A 15,500-nucleotide genomic window follows, 5' to 3' on the forward strand; every position below is an offset into this window, starting at 1 on the left:
GGCTCATGGAGATCGGGCCCAGGACAGGGTGGTTTGGTCGCTTGCCCTGTCTTGTCAGCCTGGATCGGAAATGTCTCAACTTGTTGAGACTCTGAATTGGATTTGATTTGATTGAATTGGAAAAGTATTAAAAAAAACATGAATGATTAATAGATTTCATGTTTATGAATGGAAAGTCCTGGACGAAGGGTGAGAATCACATATACACAGAATCGGATTGGTACAGCACAAGGAGGCCATCTGACTTTCCGGTCTCGCTCGCCCCGAAACCAGAAAATACCATCCAAGGTCAATGGAACCTTTCCATGGTCCACCCCTTGCTCACTCCAATTCCCGTGGTGGGCAGGACAGGAAAATTCACCCGTCATGTCTGTGCGGCTCTCGGCAAGAACTCAACTAGGTCTACTGCCTCGCCTTTTCCTCATAGCCCTGCAACTTTTTTCTCTTCAGATCTTTCTCCAATTCTCTTTTGAATGCCTGAATTGAATTTACGTCCACCACACTCTCATACAGTGCATTCCAGATCCTAACTGCTTATTTCTTCATGAAAAGGTTTTCTTCGTGTTGCTGTTGCATCTTTTGCCAATCACCTGAAATCGGTGTCCTCTGCTTCTCAATCCTGACACCAAAGGGAACAGTTTCTCCCAGTTTCTGTCCAGAGACCTGCTGATTTTGAACATCTCTTTTAAAACCTGCCCTTAATCTTCTCTTCAAGAAGAACAACTTCAGCTCCTCCAATCTATCCAAGCTCTTCAACTCTAGAACTACTCTTGTGAATCTTTTCTGCATCCTTTCCCATGCTTTCATACCCTGCTTAAGGGTGCTGTAAGAGTTTTAACAACACCAGGTTAAAGTCCAACAGGTTTATTTGGTAGCAAATGCCATTAGCTTTCAGAGCCCTGCTCCTTCGTCAGATGGAGTGGATATCTGCTCCCAAACAAGGCCAAATGTGTATCCCCCTGACACTAGGGTCAATTTAGCATGGCCAATCTTCTGAACCTGCACATCTTTGGACTGTGGGAGGAAACCGGAGCATCCGGAGGAAATCCATGCAGACACGGGGAGAACGTGCAGTCTCCACACAGACAGTGACCCAAGGCTGGAATTGAACCCGGGTCCCTGTCGCTGTGAGGCAGCAGTGCTAACCACTATGCCACCATGCCGTTGAGTATTTTCACATCTGATCTTTTCTTGTCCTGCTCCGTAACTACTCTAAACCTATTGATATCGTGATTGCTGTGTCCCAAATACTCCTCCACTGAAACTTCAGATCTAGTATTGCACCTGTCCTTGTTGGGCTGGAAACATACTGATCAAGAAAACTCTCTTGTACAACTTTTACGACTTCTTCCTCATCTTTGCTCTTTACATTTTTATTCTTCCAATCTGAATTAGCAGAATTGAAGTCCCCTATTATCGGTGCTCCAAAGCTCTTCCACCCTTTTTGCAATTTGCCTGAAAATTTCCTCATCTATCTCCTTTCCACTATTTGGTGCCCCATGTTATGCACCCAGAAGCATAACAGCTTCTCCATTATTCCTGAATTCAAATGGATTCGGTCTTTGACCCCCTCAAGTACATATCCCTTTCCAATGCTATAATAGTTTCTTTAATCAATAGTGGCACTCCAACTCCTTTTCTTCCCTACTTTTTCCTGGATAACTTGTAACCAAGGTGTTCTTAATCTCAGCTTCTTTGGGCTCAGTCCTTGTTTTTGCCACTACATCATAATCCCATTAGATTACATGTGACTGCAACTAACCAACCTTATTCAACATGCTGCATGTATTTACATATTTGCATTCCAAATCCATCTTACACTGCCTTGGATTATTCCTCCATCTGATTGTTTCTTTAGGTGAACTACCTTTTGTTCTAATGGTATTTGTCTCTCACTGTCCTGCCAACATGTTGTCAGTTTAACTCAGTTGGCTGGACAGCTGGTTCATAATGCCAAGTGACGCCAACAGTGTGGGTTCGATTCCAGAGGTAACTTATGAAAGCCTACCTTTTTTATCTTACCCCTTGTCTGAGGTGTGGTGATCCTCAGGTAAAATCACCACCAGTCAGCTCTTCCCCCTCAAAGGGGAGAGCAGCCTATGGCCATCTGGGACTATGGTGACTTTGTGTTTACATATTGTATCTCCTCTCGAATGCTACATTCTGGTGTCTGGCTCCTTATCAAAGAACAAAGAACAAGAACAAAGAACAATACAGCACAGGAACAGGCCCTTCGGCCCTCCAAGCCTGCATCGCTCATGTGCCCAACTAGACCATTTGTTTGTATCCCTCTATTCCCAGTCTGTTCATGTGGTTATCCAGATAAGTCTTAAACGATCCCAGTGTGTCCGCCTCAATCATCTTGCTTGGCAGTGCATTCCAGGCCCCCACCACCCTCTGTGTAAAATACGTCCCCCTGACATCTGTGTTGAACCTTGCCCCCCTCACCTTGAACCTGTGACCCCTTGTGTTCGTCTACTCCGACCTGGGAAAAAGCTTCCCACTGTTCACCCTATCTATGCCCTTCATAATTTTATACACCTCTATTAGGTCGCCCCTCATCCTCCGTCTTTCCAGGGAGAACATCCCCAGTTTACCCAATCTCTCCTCATAGCTAAGACCCTCCATACCAGGCAACATCCTGGTAAACCTTTTCTGTACTCTCTCCAAAGCCTGTTGGTCCTTCTGGTAGTGTGGCCTTGGGAATGTGTCTAGTTTAGGCTAGTACCCAGTTAGTTTCAACCCTCCCCCAGAGTGCTAGTTAATGCCCCACAAGAACATTGATCGCAAACCTGTTGAGGTGCAATCCATCTATTTTGTACTGGTCCTTCCAGCCCCAGAAGTGTTTCATGATTAGAGGCCTTTCTTTGTACACCACTGCTGCAGTCTTGTGTTAACCGGTCTTACTTTACAGTCCTCGGCTTTTTACCACATGATAGGGGAAGTAATTCAGACATTGCCACCTTTGGGATCCTGCTCTTTAAACTTCTCCCTAGCTCCTGAAATTTCTGTCTATAGGACCTCAATCCTATCTTTCGAATGTTACTGGTTTCAACATGGAACACAAATTCTGGCTGATCCTCATTTCTGAAGAAATTGTTTTGTGCATGTTATGAATGTCATAAGTTCATAAGAAGTCTCACAACACCAGGTTAAAGTCCAACAGGTTTATTTGGTAGCAAATACTATAAGCTTTCGGAGCACTGCTCCTTCGTCAGATAGAGTGGAAATGTGCTCTCAAACAGGGACACGGTGGATGGGACACGGTGGACGGAGTACCCTTCATCGTCCAGTACTTCCTCGGAGCGGAGAAGCTACGGCATCTCCTCCGGAGCCTTCAACATGTCATTGATGAAGACGAACATCTCGCCAAGGCCATCCCCACACCCCCACTTCTTGCCTTCAAACAACCACACAACCTCAAACAGACCATTGTCCGCAGCAAACTACCCAGCCTTCAGGAGAACAGTGACCACGACACCACACAACCCTGCCACAGCAACCTCTGCAAGACGTGCCGGATCATCGACACGGATGCCATCATCTCACGTGAGAACACCATCTACCAGGTACACGGTACCTACTCTTGCAACTCGGCCAACATTGTCTACCTGATACGCTGCAGGAAAGGATGTCCCGAGGCATGGTACATTGGGGAAACCATGCAGACACTACGACAACGGATGAATGAACACCGCTCGACAATCACCAGGCAAGACTGTTCTCTTCCTGTGGGGGAGCACTTCAGCAGTCACGGGCATTCAGCCTTGGATCTTCAGGTAAGTGTTCTCCAAGGTGGCCTTCACGACACACGACAGCGCAGGGTCGCTGAGCAGAAACTGATAGCCAAGTTCCGCACACATGAGGACGGCCTAAACCGGGATGTTGGATTTATGTCACATTATCAGTAACCCCCACAGCTTGCCTCCTGGGCTTGTAGAATCTCACTAGCTGTTCTGTCTGGAGACAATACACATTTCTTTAACCTGTGTTTAATGTTCCCTCCACCCACATTGTCTGTACCTTTAAGACCTGGCTGGCTGTAGGATTCGCATTCTAATCAGTATTCTGCAACTTGATATTGTCTGTTTGCACTCTTTGAGAGCACATTTCCACTCCATCTGATGAAGGAGCAGTGCTCCGAAAGCTTATGGTATTTGCTACCAAATAAACCTGTTGGACTTTAACCTGGTGTTGTGAGACTTCTTACTGTGTTCACCCCAGTCCAACGCCGGCATCTCCACATCATAAGTTCATAAGACATAGGAGCAGAATTAGGCAATTTGGCCCTCCGAATCCTCTCTGCTATTCGATCATGGCTGATATGCTCCTCATCCCCATTTTCCTGTCTTCTCCCCATAACCCTTCAACCCATTACAATTAAAAATCTGTCTAATTCCTACTTAAATTTACTCACTGTTCCAGCATCCACCGCACTTTGGGGTAGTGAATTCCACAGAGTCACAATCCTTTGGGAGAAGTAATTTCTCCTCAACTCTGTTTTAAATTTGCTACCCCTTATCCTAAGACTATGATCTCTCGTCCTAGAATGTCCCACCAGCGGAAGCATCTGCTCCATGGCTACTTTATCCTTAGCTTGACACCAGGGAGGCTACACACCATGTGAGACTCACATTTGTGGTTGCATAAAATGTCCATCTAGCAAACCCCCCCCCCCCCCCCCCCTCCAACTCAACCATTAAATCCTTCATAACAACTGCATTTCTATGTGTTGCTGTGGCCAACCATGTATTCATTTGCAATGGCTGTGCTCTAGATTAAGATCACCCACACCAATATTCAATACGATATGCAGAATGAGTTTGAGTGCCACACTTCCAGAGGAATTTTGTAATGCTCGGATGTGTGATTCAGGAAATTTTCAGTCTTCCAAATGTCCTGCAGTGCCTTCAGCTGTTCCTGAAGCTCAGACACCTTGAGCTTAAGTTCAGTCTTGAAGTTGCCATGTAGCTCGGGAATTGCAGGCAATTATTCTCAGCAAAGGCAATACAGCAATTTGCACTATTACTACAAACGTTTTAACTCACATTTTGCCTTTCGCTAAAAATGGTAAGCCTTTAACTCTGCTTGTATTAAGCATGAATTGGCATCCATAACGTGTATGGAGTTTCATCAAAATCACTTTCTGCCCAGCCCGTAACTTAAAAGCCTTGGAAGAACCAATGAGGCACAAGCATGCTCTCTTCAAATCTGCTGATGGTAACATTTGAAGTTTGACCAGTCAGAAATGAATCTCTCAAAATCAAAACAAAGGTTCTAAACTATCATTTACATATACAGAGAATGTCTGAAAGATCTATCTGATAGATGTTACCAACAAATCCTTGTCATCTAGTTGCAAATTCCTTTAGTCTTAATAAACCATCTGCAATCACTGTGTCAAATAGTTCACTGCTGAAGAACATTCCGCTCTTGACAAATTATGTAAATGTATTTGCATTGGGGTAATGCCTTGTCTATTTATCTTGTTTACAGCAGATAGTGTATTTCAAGCTAAATACTAACTGTGGCAGTATTCTTAGATAATTTCCTATTTGCCACTTTAGGAGTTATTGTCTATATAGGTAATTTTATGGTCTCTTGACTGTGGCTGGGAGGTAGTTTTACATGCGGTGGAGTAAAATCAGGCGGTATGGCATGGAATGCAGTGCCCATCATTTTCCCCTTTGCTGTACTTTGTCTGAGGTGGGATAGATGGTGGTGGCCCACCCCCCTCCCTCCCCTCCCCTCTCCTTGGGCCAACTGAGGTGCTTAATGACCACTTAAGGATCTCTTCCTGCTGCTGCCTATAAAAATTCAGTCAAATGCCAGTTTCCTGTCAACAACAATCTTTTTTGTGCACCAAAGGAAAAGGCCGCACCTGCAGCGTACAGTCCGGTACTCACCTAGGGACCTACAACTCGAGTCCAGGTAAAGTTACAGGTTTAAAAACCCACACTGGCTGCTTCCCATTGGTCAAGCCTCCACTCGTTCACTAAAGAAGCTCGTAGTCCATGAAGCCCATGGATAGGTCTATTGATGATCTCCTGTGGCCTTTGTGGTCGTCATAACAACGCCAATGTTTTACCAGTGGGTGGATGGGCATCTTGCCACATGAGTTGGACACCCAGTAAAACATGGCATCCTCCCAGTTGGATCCCTCCTGATTGGACACCCTGTGGTCCATGGAGGTCGCCGTCCAGGGGCAGGGGCCTCTCCCACTGGAAGAACCACCCTAACAATTGACCACCTCCTCCCCATGCACCCCCCCCCCCCCCCGCCACTTCACTTGTGTAGTACAAAGAGTTAGCAAATGGAATATGCTAAAATATGACATAAATGATGATGTACCATTGACATTAGTCAGTCACGTGTTAGACTCGTGAGAGGTTAGAATCATGTCTAGGAACAACATGCCTATTCTATAGCCTGTTTGAATGTACTACCAATAAATAAGTGTTAAGCAGATACCAGAGTATATTTGTAGACTGTCTACTAACCACGTTCCATACCTGGATACACACATAGAAGGACCATGTTAGAACATGGTGGCTGAGAATACTGTGGGAGATTGAATCCACCAGGACTGTGACTTGGGGAGGGGAAAAATGGGAGTTGGGTGGAATCTATAGTGGTAAGAAGGGAGATGCAGAAATGCAATGTTAAAGGTTAAAGACAAAGATTCATGTTGTTAAAAAATAAGATAGTATGCCTGTGGGAAGATGTAGAATAAAAGATAGCAGATGGGATATGCTAATGTATGACCTAAATGATCATGTATCACTGACGTCAGTCAGTCACATGTTAGACTGTCATGAGAGACAGCTTTGAGTCATGCCTCGGAGCTACATGCCTACTCTGTGACCTCTTTAGACGTAGCACTTATAAACAAGTGTTAAGCAGATACCAGAGTACGTCTACAATTTGTATACGAACCAAGTCTCAGGACAAGATAGAAAGACCATTTAAATCAGAAATGTACCTCTTGATTGGCCCTGGCATGTTCCCAGCTTTTCCTGTTATATCCATAGCTTAAGTTCCTCATCCCTGGAACCATTCTGGTGAATCTTTAATCTAACTCTTATCTAATTCTTTCACTGACTGGCAGTCAGGGTTCTCCTTTACTAACATAAAAGAAAAGTCATGATGTGGAAATGCCAGCGTTGGACTGGGGTAGGCATAGTAAGAAGTCTCACAACACCAGGTTAAAGTCCAACAGGTTTATTTGGTAGCACAAGTTTTCAGAGCGCTGACTGGTCACTCACCTGATGAAGGGGCAGCGCTCAGAAAGCTCGTTCTACCAAATAAACCTGTTGGACTTTAACCTGGTGTTGTGAGACTTCTTACTGTACAAAAGTAATTAAGCAAAATATGTTCTGGATGCTGGAAATCTGAAAAAAACACAATTTGGAAATACTCAGCAGGTCACGAAGAATTGATGAGAATAAAACAGAGTTAACGTTTTAAGTTGATGACCTATTTTAAAGTGGTGTTGATTTGATTTATTATTGCCACATGTTTTGGTATACAGTGAAAAGTATTGTTTCTTGTGCACTAGATAAAGCACACCGTTCATAGAGTACACAGGGGAGAAGGAGAGAGTGCAGAATATAGTGCTGCAGTTACAGATAAGTGAAGAGAAAGATCAGCTTAATATATGGTAGGGCGGCACGGTAGCACAGTGGTTAGCACTGCTGCTTCACAGCTCCAGGGTCCTGGGTTCGATTCCTGGCTCGGGTCACTGTCTGTGTGGAGTTTGCACATTCTCCTCGTGTCTGTGTGGGTTTCCTCCGGGTCCTCCGGTTTCCTCCCACAGTCCAAAGATGTGTGGGTTAGGTTGATTGGCCAGGTTAAAAATTGCCCCTGGGATGCGTAGGTTAGAGGGATTAGCGGGTAAATATGTGGGGGTAGGGCCTGGGTGGGATTGTGGTCGGTGCAGACTCGATGGGCCGAATGGCCTCCTTCTGCACTGTAGGATTTCTATGGTCCCTTCATTCAAAAATCTGATGCCAGCAGGGAAGAAGCTGTTCTTGAGTTGGTCGGTACGTGATTTCAGGCTTTTGGGACCTAACTCTCTCTCCCCACAGGACCCCACCTCCTTTACCGCTATGGCGCTGAGGGCCCTCACCAATATGGCGACGGGGAACCCTCATTAAGATGGCGGTGGGGAGCCCTCACCAAGATGGCGACGGGGGCGGCCCTCATTAAGATGGCGGCGGCGCGCCCTGACCCACCTAAACCACCATGGCGGCTGGCCATTGCGTCACCTCCGGTGGAGTGGGCGCGGCTACTCTCGGCGAAGTAGGAACCGGAAGCAGGTTCCTGTCAACATGGCGCCGAGCGGCCCAGATCCGGTGTCAGAGTTTTAGTTCAGCAAAACTGACAGGCCGGCAAAAGGGATTGTGCGTTCACATTAGAGTGAGAGGGAACGCGGCTGCACCGCTGTGCCGACAGTCACCCCCCAGGCCGGAGAGTTGTGCGGGGACAAGTCTCTATGGGAGAAGAGGATTGAAGCGACAGGCTGTGTCTGCCAGGATGGACGTGGAGGAAGAGCACATGACGACGCTGCTGTGCATGGGCTTCTCGGAGCCCGCCGCCATCCGCAAGGCGCTCCGCATGGCCAAGAACGACATCAACGAGGCTGTGGCCCTCCTCACCAACGAAAGCCCCGGCCTCGGCTACGAGCCGATGGAGAGCGGCGATCGCCAGGTGGGAGGAGGTGGAGGAGGCGGTGGCACCGGCTCCCGTGGTGGAGGAGGCGGCGGAGGTGGAGGGAGTGGAGGTGGGGGAGGAGGAGGAGGGGACTACAACCGGAGTGGCTTCGACCCTCCACCCGCCTACGATGAGGTGGTAGAGGTGGAGGTAAGATTTACTGCAGTAATGAGAATGCGGGCTTGCACTCCCTAGTGGCTTCAAGGCACCCGTGGAAACAAGTGGCTTTATACTAGCTCTCATTTGATAGTCCGGCAGCTTATTTTTTTAGGCTCTATTCTTTGAATCGTGTCCTCAGTCATTGAACTGATGAATTAAAAACTCAGTTCTCTCCTTATTACATAATTGTGGAGTCCAATGTTACCTGTCACTTTCACAGAAGTGAAGACATACTGAGACAAGAATTCTCAAGATGATTTTTGCACTACTGTGATGGTACGCTGAGGAAGTTGCATATTTGTATATATTTTCGAAGGATCAAAATCTAAAGTCTTAATTTTGAATTTTCTATAGACTTGACAATTTTTTACAATTGGAAGTAGCCATGCTTTTTTTTTGCTGCAATCTTGCACTGGATTTGTTGATATCAGTGAGACAACAGGGAAAACATGCCACACAACTGTTTTTAAGCTCATAATACTTTTTATCGCCCCCGGATCAAACGATGAACAGCTTGTGACTGTTAATTTTCTCTTTCAGAGTACTCTCTCATGCTGAGATATAATTGTATAGGTGCCGGCAGGCTAGCCCATAAACTTGTTTTTGTATATGAGCATCAATGCAAAATGTTGGCAAGTTCTATTAACCTAGTAGATTAAGAATGTGCTTTGGTGGCACACATTGGAGGTGTGAGACGCAGCATGGATTCATGAGAGGAAAGTCGTATTTGACGAACTTACTGGATTTTTATGAAGATGTGACTAGTGCGGTTGACAGAGGGGAACCGGTGGATGTGGTGTTTTTAGATTTCCAGAAGGCATTCGATAAGGTGCCTCACAAAAGGTTGCTGCAGAAGATTGGGGTACACGGAGTTGGGGGTAAGGTGTTGGCGTGGATTGGGGATTGGCTATCTCACAGGAAGCAGAGAGTTGGAATAAATGGGTGCTTTTCTGGTTGGCAGTTGGTCACCAGTGGCGTGCCACAGGGATCGGTGCTGGGGCCTCAACTGTTTACCATTTACATAGATGATCTGGAGGAAGGGACTGAGTGTAGAGTATCAAAGTTTGCTGATGACACGAAGATGAGTGGGAAAGCGAATTGCGTGGAGGAATCGGAAGGTCTGCAGAGAGATTTGAAGAGGATGAGTGAGTGGGCGAGGATCTGGCAGATGGAGTATAACGTTGACAAATGAGGTTATTCACTTTGGAAGAAATAATAGCAAATTGGATAATTATTTAAATGGAAAAAAAATTGCAACATGCGACTGTGCAAAGGGCCCTGCGGGTCTTTGTGCATGAGTCGCAAAAACTCAGTCTGCAAGTACAACAGGTGATCAAGAAGGCAAATGGGATGTTGGCATTTATCGCGAGGGGGATAGAATATAAAAGCAGAGAAGTCTTGCATCTGTACAAGGCATTGGTGACGCCGCAGCTGGAATACTGTGTGCAGTTTTGGTCCCCTTACTTGCGAAAGGATATATTGGCCTTGGAGGGAGTGCAGAGAAGGTTCACCAGGTTGATACCGGAGATGAGGGGTGTAGATTATGAGGAGAGAGTGAGCAGATTAGGTTTGTACTCGTTGGAGTTTAGAAGGCTGAGGGGTGATCTTATAGAGGCATATAAGATAATGAAGGGGCTGGATAGGGTAGAAGTGGAGAGATTCTTTCCACTTAGAAAGGAAACCAGAACGAGAGGGCACAGCCTCAAAATAAAGGGGGGTCAGTTTAGGACAGAGTTGAGGAGGAACTACTTCTCTCAGAGGGTGGTGAATCTCTGGAATTCTCTGCCCACTGAAGTGGTGGAGGCTACCTCGTTGAATATGTTTAAGTCACAGATAGATGGATTTCTGATCGGTAGGGGAATTAAGGGTGATGGGGAGCAGACGGGTAAGTGGAACTGATTCACTTCAGATCAGCCATGATCTTATTGAATGGCGGGGCAGGCTCGAGGGGCTAGATGGCCGACTCCTGCTCCTATTTCTTATGTTCTTATGTGTAATGGAGCACTGATGAACAGGAATCTTCCCCTCGTCCAGGGCCATAAAATCCAAATGCAAAGACTGAATTAACATCCCAATGAGTATGAGCTAATTCAGTATAGACCATCGAATACACCTGTAAATTCTGTGTCTGCATCACCTTAGACGGAGTATTTAGCTTCCAATATAGATGGGATAGGCACTTTTGTTTGTGCACCCTGAAATTTGTTCCTGTTAAGAATGTGGCGATGCTGGCGTTGAACTGGGATGGGCATAGTGGGAGGTCTCACAGCGCCGGGTTGAGGTCCAACAGGTTTATGTGGAATCACAAGCTTTTGGAGCGCTGCTCCTTCATCAGGTAAGTGATCAAAAGCTCGTGATTCCCAGTAGACCTGTTGGACTTTAGCCTGGTGTTGTGGGACTTCTTACTGTTAAGAATGGTGATGTAAGTGATCGGAATGGCTTGCAACATTTACCCATGAGGTTAACAGTCACTAAGATTGAAATTTCAATGTTATGTTTCAGGATATTGTATCCTAAGATAGTAATTAAACAAAAGGCATACATTGATAATAGCACCATTCACAGCTTCTGGGTATAAGCATTTTACAGCTAATTAAATACAAAGAACAAAGAACAGTACAGCACAGGAACAGGCCCTTCGGCCCTCCAAGCCTGTGCCGCTCCTTGGTCCAACTAGACCAATCATTTGTATCCCTCCATTCCCAGGCTGCTCATGTGACTATCCAGGTAAGTCTTAAACGATGTCAGCGTGCCTGCCTCCACCACCCTACTTGGCAGCGCATTCCAGGCCCCCACCACCCTCTGTGTAAAAAACGTCCCTCTGATGTCTGAGTTATACTTCGCCCCTCTCAGCTTGAGCCCGTGACCCCTCGTGATCGTCACCTCCGACCTGGGAAAAAGCTTCCCACTGTTCACCCTATCTATACCCTTCATAATCTTGTATACCTCTATTAGATCTCCCCTCATTCTCCGTCTTTCCAAGGAGAACAACCCCAGTCTACCCAATCTCTCCTCATAGCTAAGACCCTCCATACCAGGCAACATCCTGGTAAACCTTCTCTGCACTCTCTCCAATGCCTCCACGTCCTTCTGGTAGTGAGGCGACCAGAACTGGACGCAGTACTCCAAATGTGGCCTAACCAGCGTTCTATACAGCTGCATCATCAGACTCCAGCTTTTGAAACGTCGCTACTCTAAGTAGGAAATGCAGCAGCTTATCTGCATATAGCAAACTTGGTTCAGGTGATCTGTTTTCGTGATGTTGGTTGAGGGATAACCATTGTGCATGACACGGTGGGAAATTTCCCCAGTTCTCAGAAACAGTGTTGTGGATTCTTTTGCATCCACCTGAGGAGTCATGGCTTAATGTCGCATCTGTATGATAGTATCCCTGACAGTGCAGCAATCCCTCTACGTACTGGACCTTTACTGTAGATTTTATACTCGAGCCTTTGGAATGGGATTTGAACCTACCACCTTCTGGCCTCGGTTTGAGTGCTACTATGACAACAAATGTTTGTGCCTGTGATGTCCCAGCACAGTGAGTGTCCAGTTCCCTCCATACTGTTTTTACTCATTTTGGGAATGGAATTGGGTAAATCACACTCAAGTATCCTTTTTCTTATTCCACCAAAGATAATTGTGCAAATGATATCCATGGTTTTCCCCATTTATGATGAAAGTAGGGCATGATAGTAGAGTTAAAGATATATTGGGGTAACATAGAAGAACTGTCATTATCTAACCTATACTTGATAATCAGTGATGGTAAGTGGGGAAATATTTAATTTCTTGTCAATTAGATAATTGAGCATAAAGCTAATCTTGAAACAGAGGTTCCAGGGACGTGAGCACATAATCTGAGCAGATTCTTCACAATATTGAGGAATACTTCACTATTGGGAGATGTCATAGTCAGATAAGACCTCTGGTGCACCTGAAAGATCCTACAAAACAATTGAAAGAAGAGTAGGGGGTTTCTTCTGGTGCACTGGCCAATACTTATCCCTGAGCCAACATTTTAAAATAAAAAATACTTGTTCATTGCTGTTTTGTGAGAGAAGGCTGTGTGCAAATTATCAGCAGCATTTGCTTATTTAAGGGACTACATTTCAAAACCACTTAATTGCTGTGAACACTTTTGGGACATTCTGAAATAATGACAGGTGCCATATAAATCCAAGTTTATTACTTGAGACAGTTGTGTTGGAATATAACAAGGGAGCCCTGGAAGTTTTGCCAGGTGGCTGTAATATGTTAAGTTAAGATAGCCATGGCAATAATTATGCACTTCCATTCAGTGTAAATCTTGTGATTTTTACTGGAAAAGCTCTATCCCTCTCTGTCTCTCTCTGCTTGTAATTCCCCTGCCAGGAAATTTGCTGTCATGGTATATTAGTGCCATCCTCTCGCATCCACTGTAACTTGTCTGCAACTATTCTGTGATGTCAATCATTCAACTATACCTAGGTCAACCTCTCTTTCGCCTGCCTCCCACTTTACCCTCTACAAGAGATCTCTGGCTTTTCAGCTCTGATCAAATGGTCAAAATACTGACTTTTTCTTTTACTCTTGAATTTGGAATTTCAAGCATCTCTTCGTTTGACTAATGGTCTGCGGGTGGAATTTTAAGCTTACGTCTTAGCTTCCATATCCAAAGGCACCTTTTTTTTCTTCCACAGATCCATTTCTGAGGCATATAAGAAAGTGGGTAGAATGTAGTATTTTGAGTTTTTTTTCCTTGTTACATGTTTGAGTTTTCTTGTTAACACATCCTTCATCTTCACAAATTACTTCTGGCTCTCTCTATCCTTTTAACTTCAGCATCACCTCTGCCATCTTCTGTTATCATTAGTCTTAAATAGATAAATCTATCTAATCGTTCTAGTGTGGCACCATCCATTTCAATCTTCAATCTAGTTTCTTCTAATATATTCCTTCTAACTCCCATTGTTGGTATCTTTTTGGTGTTCCTACTCGATCCACATTCTAGGCTTCTAGATTTTACTTGATCTACCAAATTTTGTAGAGCCTTTTCTGATTCTGCAAATAGCACTATGTAATCACCATACCATAAATTTATGTTCTTGCCTCCAATTTATACCTGTAGAAGTACATCTAATTCTCTGAAAACTTGTTTTTGTATACAGATTGAATAATTTTAGCACACAGCCTCGTTGTCATCTCTTAAAACATATCTGATTGTCCACCTTCTCGCCAGATGCTCGCTATTTGGTCCCGGCATAAACTCTGGATAAATCTCATCTCTTTACTGTCAATGTCACATTTCCGCAATGTGTCTATTAGCTTTTAGTGATAAACATGAGCAAATGCTTTCTGATGGTCTGTGAAGCATATGTAAATGTTCTTGTTTACTTCTAGGTATTTATAGACGATTGTTCTTAGGTTCCACATTCCCTCTTTAGTTCAGATTCCCTTTCTTAATCCAGACTATTTCCCCAATTCATGTTTCAGTTGTGCTATAATTTCTTTCTATTATGATTTTCAAGATTATATTAATGAGATAACCCATTCAGTTTATGCTTCTAAAAAGATTGTACTTCATTCATTGCTTTAGGTTGGTTAGATAACTTGATAATGAATGTCTCCTATCACTTGTAATGTATCCTTTGGTATGTATTTGGTCACAAATTTCTGCTATCACTTCTAATTCAGTTTCCCTAAGGGCTTTTGGATGGTCTGTTGTTACAGAAGCTTTTCCAGGACTCAGCAATTTCAAAGTGTACTTCTAATATCATAATGTTTGGACCATTGTTTGCTTCTATACCTTGAGGGAACCCCGATTTCGATCATCGTATAATTCAGTTATATATTCTGCCAAATATTTGTTTGAGTATTGCTGAAAAGAGTCTTTTGTCAAAGTTTTTTTTGTCTTGGACTCATCAGGACATGTGCAAGAATGCAATGCAAGGGAAATCAACAAATTTATATTGGGAAGGAAGTGCTGATTGGTTGGCAAGTGGATTCTGGTAGAAGCATTGCTATGGAGAGTGCACTATTTGATAGTCACTAACAGTCAACTGCCAAGAATTGTTTGAAAATTAAACCAGGAGCTTGATTCTGGTCATGACATTGCCTCGAGGAATGAACCAATGAATGGCTGTCACTTTTTTTTTAGCTGAAACAGGCACAATGTGTGTACCTGTTCTTTCTGTCTGCAAAGAACAGGGCCCTGTGTATTCATATATGTAGCTTTCAGAGAACATGTGCCACACAGCCATCAGCTGGTACATTCTTAACGGCAATGCCTCTCCAAATCAGAGTCTACTTGCCAACCAATCAGTGGTCTCTTGTCATACAGTAATTTGTTGATTTCCCTTGCATTGTATTCTTGCGAATGTCTTGAGTGCAAGATGAAAAGCTTCAGGAAGAAATGTCTCTTTCAGCAATATATTTTGTCCATCAAAGATTTCACCTCCTGGTGTGCATATTGCATTTTGAGATTTCCTTCGAGCTCCAATATATCATGCATCGTGTAATCCCATTTCTCTTCAACCTGTTTACATACATTATTTTCTTTTCAAATTCTTCATACTCTGGCGTGTTTCTTTTCTTTCCTATTTCTATCATCATTGCTAGTATCTCATCTGTCATCTATTCCTTGTCTC

General features: G+C 44.3%; 1 protein-coding gene across 3 annotated transcripts in view; it reads left to right on the top strand.

The window, feature by feature from the left end:
* Positions 1 to 8,305: 8,305 nt before the first annotated feature.
* Positions 8,306 to 15,500, top strand: part of usp24 (ubiquitin specific peptidase 24) — a 162,443-nt gene continuing 155,248 nt past the window's right edge. For 2 of the 3 annotated variants that reach the window (XR_013498548.1, XM_078218710.1), the window contains exon 1: positions 8,306 to 8,862. Coding sequence is in view for 2 of the 3 variants with exons in the window: in XM_078218710.1 (XP_078074836.1) it covers positions 8,536 to 8,862 (327 nt within the window). In the remaining variant the exon portion in view is untranslated. The remainder of the gene's footprint in view (positions 8,863 to 15,500) is intronic. The other variant, XM_078218711.1, reaches the window with a different exon arrangement.

This window comes from Mustelus asterias, chromosome 8 (genome assembly GCF_964213995.1).
Source record: "Mustelus asterias chromosome 8, sMusAst1.hap1.1, whole genome shotgun sequence".
NCBI lineage: Eukaryota > Metazoa > Chordata > Chondrichthyes > Carcharhiniformes > Triakidae > Mustelus > Mustelus asterias.